At 44.8% G+C, this 19,938-nt stretch overlaps 1 protein-coding gene across 3 annotated transcripts in view; it reads left to right on the forward strand.

Moving 5' to 3' along the window:
- Positions 1–19,938, forward strand: part of prkd3 (protein kinase D3) — a 255,173-nt gene that overhangs the window by 207,977 nt on the left and 27,258 nt on the right. For all 3 annotated transcript variants that reach the window (XM_078405083.1, XM_078405085.1, XM_078405084.1), the window contains exon 12: positions 12,449–12,725. In XM_078405083.1, coding sequence (XP_078261209.1) covers positions 12,449–12,725 — 277 coding nt within the window. The remainder of the gene's footprint in view (positions 1–12,448; positions 12,726–19,938) is intronic.

Below are 19,938 nucleotides of genomic sequence, written 5' to 3' on the forward strand. Positions count from 1 at the left end.
AACCTTCCAGAGCAGCCTACCATGCTGAACCTTGTCGAATGCCTTACTGAAATCTATGTATCCATATATCTACAGCTCTGCCCTCATCAACCTTTTTGGTCACGTCTTCAAAAAACTCCATCAGATTTGTGAGACACGACCTCCCACGTAAAAAGCCATGCTGACTATCGCTAATCAGCCCTTGCCCATCCAAATGCCTGTATAACCTAACCCTCAGAATACTCTATCGTAACTCCAACTACAGATGTTAAGCTCACCGGCCTATAGTTCCCAGCATTTTCCCTGCAGCCCTTCTTGAATAGAGGCACAACATTGGCCATCCTCCACTCTTCCGGCACCTCTCCTGTATTTAAGAACAACTCGTAAATTTCAACCAGGGCTCCCGCAATTTCCTCTCTGGTTTCCCACAATGTCCTCGGATATATCTGATCAGGCCCTGGAGATTTGTCTCCCTTCATACACGATAGTACCTTCAGTACTTCTTCAACGGTAACACTGACTGCTCTCAAGACACTTCCATTGACTGCCCCGTTCCTCTGCCCTACTATCTTTCTCCTCAGTAAATACAGAGGAGAAATACTCATTGAGGACCTTGCCCATCTCCTGTGGCTCCGCACAGAGGTGATCACTCCCGAGAGGTCCCACTCTCTCTCTAGTTACCCTTTTCCCCCTTATGTATTTATAAAATCTTTTGGGATCGTCCTTAATGCTACCCGCCAGAGCTATCTCCTGGCCCCTTTTTGCCCTTCTGATTTCCTTTTTCAGTTTACTCCTCAGTTCCCGAAACTCCTCCAGGGATGCACTTGATCCCAGCTGCCTCTACCTGCCCCATGTATCCTTCTTATTTTTGACCAACGCCTCAATTTCCCATGTCAGCCAAGCTTCCTTATGTTTGCCTGCTTTGCTCTTCACTCTAACAGGGGCGTGCATATCCTGAACTTTTGTCAGCACACTTTTAAAAACATTCTGTGCAACGGGTAGAATTGAGCTATGGACTTCACGCCTTTGAGGCATACAGCCTTGTCAAATAGTAGGTATTTGTACATGCGAGTTAGATTTGGTGGTGAAGGGGTGTGTGGGTACAGGATGTGGACGCGCCAGAAATATAAGCATGTATCTCATAACTTCCAATTGAATGTGCAACATGGCCTGAACTCTGTGTTCATTATCTGTGGAGACTTCTGAGTCTCAGTTTTACTGCTGGTTTTACATAAGCACTGTAATAAGCAGATGTGAAGCATGCAAAATTGTGATAATTGTACTTGCAGAATGTATTTGGAATGGTGAAAGAATGCTGTGGGGGTATTGATTACCAGTTGCAAACCTTCAGTGGGGTCATGTGTCAATTGCTGCTCATGCCTGTTACCATGGTGATAGGTAGGCAGTTGTCATGACTATTTACACTTTGACACTTGACCAGTTCAACGATTTGCACACTGAAGAAAGGTCCTGACCCAAAACGTCACCTATCCGTGTTCTCCAGAAATGCTACCTGACCCGCTGAGTTACTCCAGCACTTTGTGCCTGTCATATGAATATTGAATTCGCCAATGTTAGATAAATAACCTGCCAACAACCTCTAAAACCATAAGACGTAGGAGCAGAATTAGGCCATTGGGCTCATCAGGTCTCTTGCGCCATTCAATCATGGCTGATCTATTTTTCCCTATCCATTCTCCTGCCCTCTCCCCATAACTTTTGATGCCCTTACCAATAAAGAATCTGTTAATCTCCGCAATGACTTGGCTTCCACTTGCTGTCTGTGACAATGAATTTCACAGTTTTACAACCCTCTGGCTAAACAAACTCCTCTGCATTGTAAAGGTACATCCTTTTATTCTGAGACTGTGCCCTATGGTTCTAGACTCTCCCACTACTGGAAACATCTTCTCCACATCCACTCTTTTCATTATTCGGTAGGTTTCAATGAGATCCCCCTCATCCTTCTAAACTCCAGCGAGTACAGGCCCAGAGCCGTCAAGCCCCTTTTTCCCCCTCTTGCCTGTGCACCACCTGGACTGACCGCATTTTAGAGTCATACAGCATTGAAACAGGCCCTTCGGTCCAACTTACCCATGCCAACCAACATTCCCTTGCTACATTAGTTGCGCCTACCTGCGGTTGGCCCATATCCCTCCAAACCTATCCTATCCATGTACCTATCCAAATGTACTTCTACTTTTATAAAAGCCTCTGCTTCTACCCTATCTATTCCCCTCGTGATTGTATACACCTCTATAAGGTCACCCTTCATGCTCCTGCACTCCAAGGAATTTTTGCACCTTCCCTCTCCAATTCAACCTATATTCCTTCCTCTGGCTTTACAGTTCGAACCTCTTCTATCCTTATCTCACACCTTTTGTCTCCCCCCCTCATCTATATCCACCTATCCAAGATGGCGCCTAAGTCAGACGACTCTTTGTGTGCTAATCATAGAAGTGGATCTGCACTCATGCATTACAATTGCTCCACTCTTTTAAATCTCTACTCCAACGGCAGCATTTCTTACATTATTCCCTGTATCATGTATCCGTACACGGTGGATGGCTCGATTGTAATCATGTATTGTCTTCCTGCTGTCTGGTTGCACGCAACAAAAGCTTCTCACTGTAACTCAGTACACAGGACACTAAACTAAACTAAACAAAACACTCACCAGGCTTTGTCCAGACCCACCCTCTGCCATTTTTCACCCGCCCCTCCTCCTTGCTTCTTCAGATGAATGGGGTCATGTCCTAGATGCCAAGTGCACCAGACCTCAGCTCAGCCCTGGAGTCCAGTGGGATTTGACTCTAACTTGGTTCACTGGGCATGAACTAATTCCCATGTTGCAGCTGTTTGGTAGTTCTTTATAGAACAACTGTCGAGCAAACAGTGTGATCCAGTTCATCGCTTGTGAGAGTCACAGCTAAATTCAGTCTGAGACAAAGATAACCAAAGAAGCTCAACATCATAACTCCAACTCCTACTATTACTGTAGAGCTGCATGGTAGCGCAGTAGTAGAGTTGCTGTCTTACAGCGCCCGAGACCTGGGTTCGATCCTGACTCTGACCGCGTGGACTTCCTCCAGGTTCCTTGCCCTTTGTTAATTGTCCTTTGTAAAATGTCCCTTAGGTCAGGATCAAACCCGGGGGTAGTGTAAATGGAAAGGAAAGGCCAGCAAAAAGTAACTGCATGCAGCAAACATTCAAACCTCCCAAAATATCTAAATTCCAGGAAGATAATGATGCAACACAGTTTAGGAACTTCCTTTAAACAACTAAATTGGACACTTTGTGGTCAGTGGTGTATTGGACATTCTGTGATTGGCGACTGAGAATGTTATCATTGTCTTCTTGTCCCATTCAATCTTTGTACGTTCTGCTGTGATGATGAGGTCACTGTGGGATCTACAAAGATGGCCACAGGTGGACCAGACAGCGCTTGGCGGGGCAAGTCGGTGGGTAGTTCACAAGGTGGTCGTTTGCACTCCTCCCACCGTTCACACAGGTCTCGGCATGCTCCCAGCAGAACCAAGGTTCTCAATGCCATCTGCAAACCTCCTCCTCCGCTTTGAGCCTTTGTGGGACAAGGATGCCCACTGACGGTACAGAGACAGGCCTGAAACACATTGCCAGGGGTGGGGGTGGGGGCGGATACGCAAGTGCCATTTAAGAGGCTTTTAGACAGGCACGTGGAAGTGCAGGGAATATAGGGATATAGATCATGCGCAGGCAGATTAGAACAGTTTAACTACGCATCATGTTCGGCACAAACATTGTGGGCCGAAGTTCCTGTGCTGTATTGTTCTATGTTCTCTTTCTTATAGTGTCATTAGATGTCATCTAATGAGATGACATTTAGTTTTAGTTTATTCACAAAATGCTGGAGTAACTCAGCAGGTCAGGCAGCATCTCAGGAGAGAAGGAATGGGTGACATTTCGGGTCGAGACCCTTCTTCAGTTTTAGTTTCGTTTAGAGATGCAGCACAGAAACAGGCCCTTTGGCCCACCTAGTCCATGCCAACCAACGATCCCCACACACTAACACAATCATACACACGCTAAGGACAATTTTACCAAGCCAATTTACAAAATCCAATTGACAATTGGAAACTTCACACAGACAGCACCTGGGGTCAGGATCGACCTAGCTATCCGGCGCTGTGAGGCAGTGGCTGAACAGGTCCACTGTTGCATTTCCGGTACCCTTGGTTCCAGAGCCTTGCTGGATTATCTGTTTATTCGGACCAACAAAGGTCCCGGCCTTGGGGGCCTGAGATACCAGCCCACTAAGTCGGCCTCACAAGTCAGATATGGCAATGGATCTGCTGGCTCCGTCCGCGCTGGAGTTTCAGAGCCCTGGCCACGGGGGGGCAAACTCAACCCACCGATTGGTGCGGAAATTCCGATGAGGTCAAGGTCAGTCGCCTCACCCGGCCAAGGCGCCACATTTTCGGGGGGGGGGGGGGCAGGGGGGGATTTCAAGTGCACTCTTGTAATTTAGTCCAGATTAAAGGTGGTGGATCTATGCCAGGTACCTACACCAGCTGCACCACTATGCTACGACATTGCTGGTGTTTTGGTTCAGGAGAAGGAAATTCCAAGGGAATTGTTCTCCCCCTTTCTCCTGTCATAATTTGCTGACATTAGCAGCTTTCCCTTGCTCTCAATGACAGTCTTGCTTTCAGTTGATAAAGCACAACATTTTTTGGAATTCCCTTCATCTATTCTCTCATCTCTTCAGACTCTCAGTTTTAGTCACTTCTCCAAATATCTCACGTTTGGCACGTTTGTACTGTTTCTGCCCTTGTGCTGCATTTTGCTGATGTTAGATACATTTTATAAATGAAAGTCACTGTCGTGTGTGAGGACATATTTGATATGTTTAAGCAAGAATTAAACTGTTAAATATTGGGCTGTGAAGAAGGGTCTCGACCCAAAATTTCACTATCCATGTTCTCCAAAGATGCTGCCTGACCCGCTGAGTTACTCCAGCACTTTGTGTCTTTTTTGTAAACCAGCATCACCAGTTCCTTGTGGAACTGTAAATCAGCATCACCAGTTCCATCACCATCACCAGTTCCATGTTTGTCACCAATTCAGTTTTTCCCTGGGTGAATAGGCTCTGAATGATGCAGATGCTATTCCAAGATGGCGCCCAAGCCAGGCCATTCTGTGTGCTGATCCCAGAAGTGGATCTGCAATCACGCATTAGAATCACTCCACGCTTTTAAATCTCTACCCTAACAGCAGCATTTGCTACTTTAACTATGCTCTTCTTAATCTCCTCTCAAATCTGTCGATCTGTACACTGTGGATTGTGATCATGTATAGTCTTTCCACTGACTGGTTAGCATGCAACAAAAGCAATGAACTGAACTAAGCTTTTGTAGTATATAAACATTTTGTCAGGAGGAAGTCTGTTCTTTAGAGGTTTAATAAGGCAGTAATAAGGAAGCACATGGTAGCACATGGATATACAGGGAATGGAGGGATATTGATCATGTCAGGCAGAGATTAGTTTAACTTGATATCATGTTTGGTACAGACATTGTGAGCCACAGGCCTTGTTCCTGGGAACAGCAAGGGAAATTGTGTAGTCTGATATCCTGTGTTGAGGCTGATTTTTGCCCGAGTATAGGTTAAAAATTTGTTGATTTCTCTGTGAATACAAGAGATGCTAAATGCCTGAGAGCAACAGACCAGCGGCACCTTAGCTGAATCTCTTGACTCTTGACTCTTTGAATCTATTGCAAAAAGAAAATTTTAAAAGTCTTTGATGTAATTTTCAGGGGTTGATTTGAATTCAGTGTTTAGAATCAAGTTGACTACTAATCTCAGTATGGTAACCTTATCCAACTCTCTCAGTCGTTTAACTATTGCTTACAGGAGGTTCAAGCTGTTGGAGATACAAGGAACCGCAGATGCTGGTTTACAAAAAACGCATAAAGTGCTGGAGTAATTCAGTGAGTCCGGCAGCATCCCAGGGGAACATGGATAGGTGATGTTTCTGGTTGGGACCCTTCAGCCTGACGCGAAGCATCACCTGTCCATGTTTTCCAGCATTGCTGCCTGACCACTGAGTTACTCCAGCACTTTGTGTCTTTTGTTAATTTTTCTTGTTGAAACTAAGTGCAGATCTGCCCTGCTGTCTGGGAGGGGGAGGGAATTATTGATACAAAGCCACTATAGTAACTGCCTCCACCACCACCACTGGCAGCGCATTCCAGGCACCCACTACACTATGTGTAAAACAACTTGCCCTGCACATCTCCTTCATCCTTTGAAACTATGTTTTCATACATTTTTTTGGCATCAGGAATGTATTGGAATACGTAAGGAATTATTTTGTGAACAAGTCCATTTCTGTTTGAGTTTAGTGTTACAATACAAGTTTTAGAGATACAACGTAGAAACGGGTCCTTCGGCCGAACGAGTCCATGATGACCATCAATCAGTACATTAGTTCAATGATATCACACTTTTGCATCGTACGCAATTTACAGAAGCCAATTAACCTACAAACACATCTTTGGAATGTGGGAGGAAACCAGAGCACCCAGAGAAAACCCACATGGTCACAGGGAGAACATACAAACTCCACAGAGACAGCACCTGTAGTCAGGATTGAACCCGGGTCTCTGGCGCTACAAGGCAGCAGCACTACCAGCTGCGCACCCAACTGAGCAAACTAAAATTGGGTTTATAAATTAAACCCAGAAAAAAACATACTATCTCTGCAGAAATGTGGCCAGTTACGAGCATTTACAGTGACCATATATTTCGCAATGACAAGAATACAATTTCCAAGCATTTAAACTGCCTGACTTGTTTTATTTGCTGCATTATATTACTTTAAACAATATTGTGTCATAATTCAGAATGAAAGTTATGCTGCTGCATTCTGCAACTTAATATTGCTCTGTGTCTTATCAGGAGAGAATTAGATTCAAGCTGAAATACAACTTTAAAAATGAGAGGAAAAGTAAGTAACCTAAAAGATCAGAAAGGTGTGAGGAAATGTACTGGGAGATGGACAATCTGTATATCTCATTGAGTGGAGAGGGAAAGTCAGGGACTGTGAAGGGGAAAAAGCAGAGAGTTTTTGAATGAGCTTTCTTAATTTTTTTCCCAGTTCCTCTTTCAAGCTTTTCCCAGTCACATATGTAATGTGGTTGAGAGAGAAACTTGCTCTCATTTCACCACTAATGTCATTCTTACCCATTTGTTCAGCGACATATTTAAGCAGCCACTTTGCCCACAGATCATGCAGATTGGACTTGCTTGTAGTCTGTGCAGTTCATTCCCACAGCTGCTTCTTGGTGTATTGGACATGAGGGTCTGATCTACCCTTAGACTCCCTTGAGGTATCCTGCAGTGATCCCACACAAAGCATTTCAGGTGAGTCTTTTTAACCGCGTTTAGAGTTTGAATTTAGTTTATTGTAAATGTGTACCAAGGTACAGTGAAAAGCTTTTGTTGCGTGCTAAACAGTCAGTGGAAAGACAGTACATGGATACAATCAATCCACCTACAGTGTGCAGATACATGATAAAGGGAATAACATGAATAACATTTAGTGCACAATAACGTCCAGTAAAGTCTGATCAAAGATAATTCAAGGTTCTCCGGCGAGGTAGGTAGTAGCTCAGAACTTCTCTCTGGTTATGTTAGGATGGTTCAGTTACTTGATAACAGCTGGGAAGAAACTTTCCCTGAATCTGGAGGTGTGCATTTTCACACTTCTATACCTTTTACCCGATGGGAGAGGGGAGAAGAGGGAGTGGCCAGGGTGCGACCTGTCCTAGATTATGCTGGTGGCCTTGCAGCGGCAGCGTGGTGTAATTGGAGTTTTGCAGTAGATGTTGCTTTTACAAGTGATAAAAATGATGAATGATTGTGGGTTCATTTAGTGTGACTAAAGACGTGTTTGCCCCATCATCCCAAATAAGAAAGATGATTTCAAGTTAAGATTCTGAGAGAATAGACCAAGTACTCAATGATGTATTCAAGAGAGAGCTAGATTTAGCTCTTAGGGCTAACGGAAACAAGGGATATGGGGAGAAAGCAGGAACTGATTCTGGACGATCAGCCATGATCATATTGAATGGCGGTGCTGGCTCGAAGGGCCGAATGGTGTACTCCTGCACCGATTTTCTATGTACAGTACAGCACAGGAACAGACACCATCACCCACAACATCTTTTGTTTTGCACAGAGTGGCGGGTGCCTGGAACGCACTGCCAGGGGTGTTAGTGGAGGCAGATAATATAATGGCAGTTAAGAGACTTTTGGATAGGTACATCTTTGGTTCAGAAATACAGCACGGAAACAGGCATTTTGGCCCACCAAGCCCACACTGACCAACGATCACCTTACACTGGTTGTACCCTACAATTTACAGAAGCTAATTAAGCTACAAACGTACACGTCTTTGGAGTGTGGGAGGTAACCGGAGCGCCTGGAGGAAACCCACGAGGTCACAGGGAGAATGTGCTAACTCCGTACAGACAGCGCCTTTAGTCAGGATCAAACCCAGGTCTCCCCCCTCTCTCTCCCCCTCCCCCTCTCCCCCCCCCCCTCTCCCCCCTTTCCCCCCTCTCCCCCCCTCTCTCCCTCTCCCAGTCCCACCCACCCTCTCCCTCTCCCAGTCCCACCCACCCACCCTCTCCCAGTCCCACCCACCCTCTCCCTCTCCCAGTCCCACCCACCCTCTCCCAGTCCCACCCACCCTCTCCCCCTCCCTCTCCCAGTCCCACCCACCCTCTCCCAGTCCCACCCACCCTCTCCGTCTCCCTCTCCCAGTCCGACCCACCCTCCCCCAGTCCCACCCACCCTCTCCCAGTCCCACCCACCCTCTCCCTCTCCCAGTCCCACCCACCCTCTCCCCCTCCCTCTCCCAGTCCCACCACCCTCTCTAACGCTGCTCTCTTGAATCCTTGGTCATGGCTGTTTGCTCTCTGACCTGGCATCCTAATCTCCTCCAAGCTCCTCTCAATCTGCACCCTACCTTGACCTCTCTTTCCTCTCTTACATCTTCATTTAGAAGTCCTATTAAAATGAAACTAAAAGCAAGTCAAAGATTTTTCAAGCTAATTTATGAATTTTAAATTACGGTAAACTTGTGTGTTGGCGAAACTCTTAAATTCTCACACAATTTACTTAGTCATGAATTTTACTCATATTTTTGCATTATCACTTTCTTATCTCTTAGTGTACACTTCAGAACTGAATCACCACCTTAAGAAACAGCTTCTTTGATTTTTTTAAATGTTGCCCACATAAAGATAAATGCTCATGGAAAGATCAAAAGTTGTTAAGGCTGAGATGATTCTTGTAAACCGCAAAAAGAGTTTACCTTTAAAGTACTTCTGCAGCGCCGCGTGTTTATTGGTACAGTGGTTATGCTGCTGTCTCACAGTTACAGGGGCCCAGGTTTGATCCTTCCTTGGGTTCAGTCTCTATGGAGTTTGGGCATTCCCTCTATTCCACCATAGTTTGCCTTCCACATCCTAGGAACAAGTTTGTAGGTTTATTATTAGCAACTTCGTATTGCCCCCTATTTTAGGTTGCTGGTAAAAATAAATAGAAGGGGAATTGATGAGCATGTGAACAACTTTGTTTTGCATGTGATCCAATCAGATCAGATAATATTATATATAAATGCAAATAAACAAACTTAAGTACAATTGATAAATCAGAGGGGAAGATGCAGAATGCAGAATATAGTTTCAGCATTGCAGTGCACCAGTTCTAGAGACAAAGTCCAATGTTCGCTAAGGGGTAGAGATGAATCAGACAAGCTTATGGAAGGACCATTCAGAAGCCTGATAACAGTGGGAAATAATCTGTTTTCTTGAGTCTGGTGGTGCGCATTTTCAAGCTTCTGTACCTTCTGCTGGATGGGAGCAGGGGGAAGAAGGAATGATCGGGATGGGACGTCTTTGATTAAGGTAGCTGCCATTCCAAGGCAGCGTGAAGTATAGATGGAGTCAATGGTGGGGTGTCTGGTCTGTACAACACTTTATTTTGTCTTGCCACTTGTCATTCCTGCAAGCAGACCAAAATATACCAGCTCATATTTCTCTTTGTTAAACTTAATCTGTCACGCCTCTGCCCATTTCACAATCTTGTTTGTATCCCACTGGAGTTTATCTCTTCGTTGCGGTGCTGCCAGTCTCACAATTATTGCAGAGATGCTGCCTGACCCACTGAGTTGCTCCAGCAATTTATGTTTTTTTGTAAACCAGCATCTGAAGCAGGGTCTCGACCCGAAACCCCTTCCTTCTCTCCAGAGATGCTGCCTGTCTCGCTGTAACTCAAGCTGTGATGCAACCCAACAGTCTGCTTTCTATCCATGGGGTCTCAGTCTATAACAACTTTTGTAAATGACATGGATAAAGTCACCAAAGATTTTGCTGCTAAACTTGATGAAGACACATAACAATGAGTGGGAGAGTAAGTTGTGAAGTGGACATAGAAAGTAAAACAGTACAGCATAGGAACAGGCCCTTCATCCCACAGTAGATTGCCGAACATTATGTCAATTTAATTCTGTCTGCCTGCACATGCTCTGTAGCCCTCTGTTCCCTGCCTGGTCATATGTCTCTTAAATACTCCTCCTGTACCTGTTTCAAGGCACGTTCCAGGCACCTAACATTCTCTGTGTGTAAGTAAAAACACCTTGTCTCGTGAAGACACAAAGAACACAAAGAAAAAACTATACATGAATACAATCAAGCCTTCCAGCGTAAGCAGATATAGGGTACAACATTTAGTGCAAGATTTAACATTGAAGACTTTTGAACTATTTTTAATGACTTCAATGAGGTAGATGGGAGTTCAGGACCACTATCTTGCTGGTGAGAGGACAATTCAGTTGCCAGATAACAGCTGGGAAGAAACTGTGAATCTAGAGGTATGTCTTTTCAAACTTCTGTACCTCATGCCTGATGGGAGAGGGTAGAAGAGTGAGTGTTTGGGGTGAGACTGGTCCTTGATTATGCTGGCAGCCTTGCCAAGGCAGCATGAAATGTACAGTAGATGGAGTCAATGGAAGGGAAGTTGGTTTGTGTGATGGTCTGGGCTACGTCCACAACTCGGCACAGGGCAGCACAATGGCGGAGCGGTAGAGCGGTACGATGCTGACTAAAGGTGCTGTCTGTGTGGAGTTTGTACATTCTCCTTGTGTGGGTTTTCTCTGCGCTGGTTTCCTCCCACATTGGTTCGAGTCTGCAGTAACATAAATGATTTTATTCTCTCAGCGATCAGGTGCGTTTTAAAACAATCTGGGTAGTTTATAGTTATGGTACAATAGTTAATAGTTCAAAGGTTCTAGGAACAGAATTAGGCTATTTGGCCCATCAAGTCTACTCCGCCATTCAATCATGGCTGTTCTATCTTTCCCTCTCAACCTCATTCTCCTGCCTTCTCCCATAACCCCAGACACCCTTAATAATCATCCATATCCATTGACTTGACAGTCGTTTGTGGCAATGAACTCCACAGATTCGCCACCCTCTGATTGAAGAAATTCCTCCTAATCTCTTTTCTAACGATTTGTCCTTTTATTCTGAGGCTGTGGCCTCTGTTCCTAAACTCTCCCAATAGTGGAAACATCTTCTCCACATTCACTCTATTCCAGTTATGGCATGATAGTTATGGTAAGAAACTTAGTATTCCAGGTTAATTAACTGAATTCAGTTTCAGATTCATTGGCTACTTTCATGAGATTTGAACTGATTTTTCCCATTATAATTCCAGGCTTCTGGATTTGTGAATTGTAACCTAACTGTGAGACAACACATGCATTAAATGGAAATGATTGTTACAGCAGCAGTTTTGTATGGCACAGTCAGATTTTCTTTTTAATAGACTGCTGCGTACGATTTGGCAACAAGCACTTGAGAAAGTAGCAGAAATTATTATTCTCGTGTTTTGGCATTTCCTTTCAGTTTGTTACAGTTGCTATAATCTTGAAATGCTATCCCCTTTGCATGGGTTTTTACCATTCTTATCACTGTGAGTGAGGGGACTGCCCCTTACTTAATTTTGGAATCTGCACATTCAACGTTAGTTCATAGATCCCGCTGCTGAGCTGAAGACATTTTGCCTGACCTGGCATATGATGTTTGTGCATTGTGTCAGCTCTTGAAACGGTAAAGACACTGCCTCTAATTATAGCAAAGTGCAAGTATCTTTGATGCATCTGTCTCCAGTTTAACCACCACAGCCTTCATTAAAAGTTGTAAACCCAGAGACAGTTCAGGAAGTTGAGAAATGATTCATTCTTATTGGCTCAAGGTTTTGGGGTTGGCTATGCATAGTTGGCAGATTCTCAAAGGACAGAATACACTTCTGGTCTTATTTATGTCGCCCTTCGAACTAGCATGCGGCAGGTTCTGAAAACAGCCTCCTAATGGTTGCAGCCTCTTTCTAAGGCATGTATCTGCTCTCTCCCTCTCAGGAAATTCCACTGTCAGAAATCTTGCAGTTGGATGCACCTCGGGATTTTACAAATCTGGCTCAAGGCAGCAACCCTCACTGTTTTGAGATAATAACTGACACCATGGTGTACTACGTTGGAGAGAATCTCGGAGGCAACTACCAGAATCACGCCTTGGCTGCCACAGGAGTAGGTTTAGACGTCGCTCAGAGCTGGGAGAAGGCCATTCGACAAGCCCTAATGCCGGTAACGCCACAAGCCAGTGTCTGCACCGCAGTAGGTCAAGGCAAAGAACACAGTAAGTAATTCTCAACCTTGAAACATGTTGGGCCTATATTAGTAAAACTAAAGCGGCATATGATGGAGTGATGATTGGGCAAGGAACACCACGGTTTGTAGATATCAAACCTTTGGAGATATCAAACCCTTTTTTTTTTCTAACGCGCTTTGATCAAGCTTAAGACACCCGGGTTTGATCTGACCTCAGATGCTATGTGCAGGGGAGCTTGCAGGTTCTCAGTTTGACTGCATGGGTTTCCCCTGGGTGTTCCTGTTTCCACCGATATCTCGAAGATGTGCGGGTTTGTCGTATAGCCATACAGCGTGGAAACATGGCCTTCGTCCCAACTTGCCCATGACGTCCAATATCTCCCATCGACATTCGTCCCACCTGCATGCGTCAGGCCTATATTCCTCTAAGCCTATCCTATCCATGTACCTGTCTAAATGTTTCTTAAATGTTGCAATAGTACCTGCCTCAACTACATCCTCCGGCAGCTTGTTCCATACACCCAAAACCCTTTGTAAAAAGAGTTATCCTTCAGGTTCCTATTAATTCTTTCCCCCCTCACCTTAAACCAACATTCTCTAGTTCTCAAGATTAATTGGTTTTGGTAAATTGTCCCTTGTGGTACAATGTGGGGATAATTGTTGACAATATGGAGGGAATAAAAGGTTGGGTTAGATTATTGTATGAATAGTGTAAATGAGTGGTTGATGGTCAGCGTGGGGGTCAAAGACAAAATATATTTTAGTTTAGTTTATTGTCCCGTGTACTGAGGTATAATGAAAAGATGCCTGCTACCCAGTCAGCGAAAAGGTTCACACATAATTTCAATCAATCCTTTCACAGTCCACAATAACGGGTACAACAGTTTGTGCAAGATAGAGCCCGTTAGCCTCCAATGAGGTAGATGGGAGGTCAGGACCACTCTCTAGTTGCTGAGTGACCAGGGTGAGACTGGTGTGTAGGAAGGAACTGCAGATGCTGGTTTATATCGAAGATAGACACAAAGTGCTGGAGTAACTCAGTGGGTCAAGCAGAATTTCTAGAGAAAAAGAGTAAGTGACGTTTCAGATCAGAACCCTTCTTCAAACTGGTCCTTGATTATGCTGGTGGCTTTGCCGAGATCCGTGCTACATCGAAACAAAGTCTGGGATTGATCTGTGAACATGGTGACTTGATACATGAGCAAACAATGGCAGCTGAAATAAGCCTGACCTGCGTTGTTGCTCTGTCTGTTTATTACTGGGGTAAACATCTTGGCACTGGACTTTGGCTTAAATGTAAATTTGGTATAATGCATCAATGTATTTCAGTCTGAAGAAGGGTCTCAACCCGAAATGTCACCTGTTCTTCTATCCAGAGATGCTGCCTGTCCTGCCGAGTTACTCCAGAATTTTGTGTCTGTCTAAATGTATTTCAATAATGCCTCCTGAACTCTGCAATGTTTCATTTTCTTACTGCTTGCACAGCATGGTGTTCAAGATGAATATTATTTAGCTATAAACTGCCATTATTAGAGTTACTTTTGCTGAAATTTGCGGCATCAAGGTGTGAAAATTGGTGTAGAAATATAAATTCAATCTTCTTTTCTGAAGAAGAGTCCCAACCTGTTCATTTCCCTCTTTGGATGCTGCCTGACCTGCTGAGTTCCACTAACACTTTGTTTTTTTTTTGCTGAGGATTCAGCATCTGCAGATTTTAGTCCCATCAACCTTTCTTTCCCTGTTGGTTCATCCTATTAAACAGATCTACAACAGTTACTAGGACAGTTCAGACATTTTGTTTTAGTTTAGTTTTAATTTAGCTTAGTTTAGAGATGTAGCATGGAAACAGGCCCTTCGGCCCACTGAGTCCACACTGACCATCCATCACCTGTTCTCAATAGTTCTATGTTATCCCACTTTCCCATCCACTCCCTGCACACTGGGGGCAATTTACAGAGGCCAATCAACCTACATACCCATCTTTGGGATGTGGGCGGAAACCGAAGCACCCGGAGGAGTCCCACACGGTCACAAGGAAAAGGTGCAAACACCACACAGAGAGAACCCGAGGTCAGGATCGAACCTGGGTCTCCAGCGCAGTGAGGCAGCAACTCTACAGCTGCTCCACCGTACTGCCCTTGATTCATAGTGACGTTTAATGACATCAGACTTTTACAATGGTGAGAAAGTTGAGATACACTTCAATCTTCCCTTTGCCTCCTGATTTCTATTTGAGTGAGTATCTGGAGAGGGCCCTCGAGCTGGGACACTAGCTGAATTCCCAGACCACTTTCTGGGTAGCAAGGTGAATTACTGTACACAAAACATCTCCAGTGTAAGATAAATTAACCTTTCACTAGTTTTATCTTTACCTCTGTCCCTCATACATATCTGTCCCTCATGCTGTTTGGGTGAGAATTCTTTCTAACAAATCAGCAGTTGCATTACTGATTCGATCGTCAAAATATTAGTGATTAGGATGTCATTAGTTGTGGGCAGCATATTGACACAGCAGCAGAGTTGCTGCCTCACAGTGCCAAGGACCCGTGTTTAATCCTGACTTCAGGTGCTGTCTGTGTGGAGTTTGCATGTTCTCCCTGGTGACCGCGTGGGTTTGCTCTGGGTGCTCCGATTTCCTCCCACAACCCAAAGACGTGTGGGTTTGTAGGTTAATTGTCCCCTGTGAAATTGACTATAGTGTGTGGGGAGTGGATGAGAAAGTGGAATAATGTAGAACTAGTGTGTCATAAAGTCATGGATTCATAGAGTTATACAGGGTGGAAACAAACCCTTCGGCCCAACTTGCCCACGCCAAACAATATGCCCCATCTACAGCACTTCCACCTGCCTGCATTTGGCCCATCTCCCCCTAAACCTATCCTATCCATGTGCCTATCTAAATGCTTCTTAAACATTGGGATAGTACCGTTCTCAAACACCTCCGGCGGCTCATTCCGTACACCCACCCCCCTTTGTGTAAAAAAAAGTTACCCCTCAGGTTCCTATTAAATCGTTCCCCCCTCACCTTAAACATATGTCCTCTGGTTCTCTAGTCTGTGGGTTTCCCTATCTATTCCTTTTATGATTTGTCAATCATAGTGTGAATGATGGACACCATGGACCTGGTGGGCTGAAGGGCCTTTTTCATGCTGTATCTCTTTAAAAAATAAACAGATCAGGATGGGGGATTGGTTAGTATTCTGTATTACTGAAAATGCAATTTCTGTAAATTCCCAGCAAAGGAATGGGCAAAAATAGACAATAGGTGCAGGAGTAGGCCATTCGGCCCTTCGAGCTAGCACCACCATTCAATGTGATCATGGCTGATCATTCTCAATCAATACCCCATTCCTGCCTTCTCCCCATACCCCCTGATATATCTCGTAACAGAGTTTGGTGTGCTGAACTGTAATTACTGAAGAATCTTCATTGTGCATCTTACAAGTGGTCAGCTTGTCCTATTGAATGATTACAATTGGTGGTCAGTTCGTTGTGGAATTGATGGATAAATTTAGAATTGAAGTCAAGATGGTGATTACAAATTTGCCATCCGCACCCTGTCTGGCCTGTGCTCGAAACCAGATCTATAACAATGCCCTGGACTCCAAACTCTTCTTTTGAAATTAGGGAAGTTAATCATGTGAATGAGTACTTAATTACAGATTAGTTTCTGGCCAGCATGACTCATTCTCTCAAGATGGGCAAGGAAATTTACATTATTGGGAGTTAAAGGGGTTTATTAGAAAAATTATAATTTTTTTTTGAAATTAGTAATCTTCTTTGAGGTAGAGACACAAGGAACTGCAGATGCTGATTTACCAAAAAAGACACAAAGTGCTGGAGTAACTCAGCAAGGGCAGCATCTCTAGAGAATTTGGATAGGTGACGTTTTGGGTCGGCAATTCAAGAAAGGTTCCAACCCGAAACGTCGCCTATCCATGTCCTCCACAGGTACTGCATGACTCTCTGAGTATCGGCAGCACTTTGTGTCCTTTTGTCATGCTTTGAGGTATATTTTCTATAACTGGCGGCAGTAATGTCCTTGGTCCCCATAATTGCTAACAATTATGATCCCACATGAGTACCTCAAGAGTGAATTGGAGGGCATTAGCTAGAAGGAAAGGTTGAACAGACTTGGATTGTTTTCTCTGGAACATCGAAGCTGAGGGTCGACCTGATAGTAGTATATAAAATTATGAGAGGCATAGATAGGGTAGACAGTCAGAACCTTTGCCTCAGGATGAATATGTCAAAGACTAGTGGGCATAACTTTAAATCAAGAAGGAAAAACTTTAAAGGAGGTGTGCGGGGCAGGTTTCTGTTATACAGAGAGTGGTGAGTGCCAGGAACGTGCTGCCAGGGTTGGTGGTGGAGGCAGATACAATAGTGGGTTTCAAGAAGCTTTTGGATAGGCATGTGGATACACAGGGAATGGAGGGATATGGATCACATGCAGATCAGGGAGTTTAGTTTATCTTGGCATCATGTTCAGCACACACACAGTGTGGGTCGGAGGGCCTGTTCCTGTGCTGTACCGTTCTATATTCTAAGTGAATAAGGAAGCTACTTTCCACCAGTCCTTACACCAAGCAGAGGATCCTGAGGCAAATTACAAGCTTACAAAACGCATCCTCAGAATTAATCTTCAAAGACCTAGGATTGTGCCGAGATTTTGGACTCGACATGAGGAGCAAGATGCAGTGCATTTAATCAGATTATCAATGATCTCCTGCTTTAAATGCTGGTATTTTGAATGAAAGCCAAATCATTGCACCTTTACTATTGTTTAAACTTCCTTTGTTTGTCTGCCATTTACTAAAATTTTGTTCCACAATTTCCGAAGTCCACGGATAATGGTTGTGCAGTTATATTTCACTGCTAACTTGGTGTAAATTTAAAGTGGAGTAAAAGATAGGCCTACTATGTAAACAAAACCAATGTCTCAATCATTGTATGCTATGTAAGTAGTTAAAGGCAGTGAAATAAAAAAGCTGCTGGAAATTCTCTTGAGGTCAGGCAACACGTGGAGAGAGAATGATGTTTCAGATCAATGATTGTTCTATCAGAACTAGGTCTTTATTTATTAGTTCTGAGGAAAGGTTATTGAACTGAAATCTTTCTCTCACCACAGATGATGTCCAAGTTGCGAAGTGTTTCAACCTTTTTCTGAATTTACTTTGCTCCCATATCTTCCCACAATCCCTGTCAGGATGCGGTTTGATGGGATGCAGAAACAAAGAACAGCAGATGCTGGTTCGCAATAAAAGACACAAGGTGCAGGAGCAACTTAGTGGGTCAGGCAGCATCCCTGGAGAACATGGATAGGTGATGTAAGAAAATAACTGCAGATGCTGGTACAAATCGATTTATTCACAAAATGCTGGAGTAACTCAGCAGGTCAGGCAGCATAATAGGTGATGGTTTGGGTCGGGACCCTTCTTTAGGCAATGATAAAGGTGTTTTAAAGGAGATCCTTTTTAGTGCATCGAGCTGATAGAACTGCCGCCTCATAACACCAGAGACCCAGGTTCAATCCTGACCTCGGGTGCTGCCTGTGTGGAGTTTGCACATTCTCTCTGTGTCCATGTGGGTTTTTTTCCCAAGTCCTCCTGTTTCCTCCCACATCCCAATGACGTGCAGCTTTGTTGGTTAATTGTCCTCTATAAATTGTCCCCTAGTGTGTTGGGAGTGGAGGAGAAAGTGGGATAACATGGAACTAATGGGAATGGGTGATGGATGGTCGGCTATCTTTTTCAGCAGAAGAATTTCAGAAGCAGAACACAGCATTTAAAATACAAATGACAGGTACAAGGATGGGAAAGGCTTGGATAAGCGACTTGCTTAGATAAGGTGTCTTGATCAGCATGGATGAGTTGGGCTGATGGGCCTGTTTCTGTGCTGTATGATTCTGCAACTCCATGACAAAATGTATCTGTGTTACGTGCTTAACTCTTGCAACAGGGAACAAGTATCTGCCTATGTATTTCTCCCCTGACAATGTAAATGATCATTTTTCAAATGAAAATAGTCATACAGTCATACAGCATGGAAACAGGCCCTTCGGCCCAACTTGACCGAGATGCCCCATCTACGTTAGTCTCAACTGCCAGCACCTGCCCACTAAACCTTTCCTTTCCATGTACCTGTCCAAATGCCTTTTAAATATTGTCATAGTATCTGCCCCAACTACCTCCTCTGGCAGAAAAGAAAAGCAAGTTGACCTTATTTTAAGTAATTTATGTTCTTAACTAGGTTGGCAGGGAAGCTGCAGACTATCATGCAGTGAATGCAGATGGAACCCAGTTAGGGTGGCATCAAAGAGAGAACAGGTTAAGCAGCTGAACAGTCTGGAAGGCAAAGATCTAGGAGATGTCAAAATTCTCGTTTTAATTGAGCTGGATGCTTGGAGTTTAATCAGACATTGAGGAACTGTAATGACATTCTCGCCAAACTGAATCACATGGTGGATTTAGGTTTTTCCAAAGATGCTGTTGGAGAAGATGCAAGAAACTGCAGATGCTAGAAACTGGAGGCCTCCGGGCCTATACAGTCCATAGGTAGACACGAAATGCTGGAGTAACTCAGTGGGTCAGGCAGCATCTAGGGAGAGAAGGAATGGTTGACGTTTCGGGTCGAGACCCTTCCTCAGTCTTCTGCTGGACCTGCATGAGGCGGGCGGCGAGGACTTCGCCATGGACGACGAGGGCGACGAAAGTATCTACAAACTGAAGGAGAAGGCGAAGAAGAGAAAAGGGCGAGGATTTGGCTCTGAGGAAGGCGCTCGATCTAGGCTGCGAGAAGACTACGACTCCGTGGAGCAAGATGTCGACGAGCCAGGCCCTCAACGCTCGGTGGAGGGGTGGATACTGTTTGTGACCGGGGTCCATGAGGAAGCACCGAGGAGGACATCCACGCCACGTTTGCCGAGTTCGGTGAGATCAAGAGTCTGCACCTCAACCTGGACCGGCACACCGGCTACCTCAAGGGCTACGCTCTGGTGGAGTAAGAGACCTATAAGGAGGCGCAGGCGGCCATGGAGGGTTTGAACGGGTCGGAGCCGGCCGGGCAGCCCATCAGCGTGGACTGGGGCTTCGTCAGGGGGCCCCCTAGGAGCAAGAGGCAGAGTGGCCGCAGGAGATGCCGGAGCCTGGACCGGGAGCGTCACTGAACCGGACGGAGTGTGGAGCGACCAGTGGGACGGAGCGGCACACACAGCGCCGGGGACCGAAACACGCCCGGAG

The sequence above is a fragment of the Rhinoraja longicauda genome, chromosome 9 (genome assembly GCF_053455715.1).
Source record: "Rhinoraja longicauda isolate Sanriku21f chromosome 9, sRhiLon1.1, whole genome shotgun sequence".
Classification (NCBI taxonomy): domain Eukaryota; kingdom Metazoa; phylum Chordata; class Chondrichthyes; order Rajiformes; family Arhynchobatidae; genus Rhinoraja; species Rhinoraja longicauda.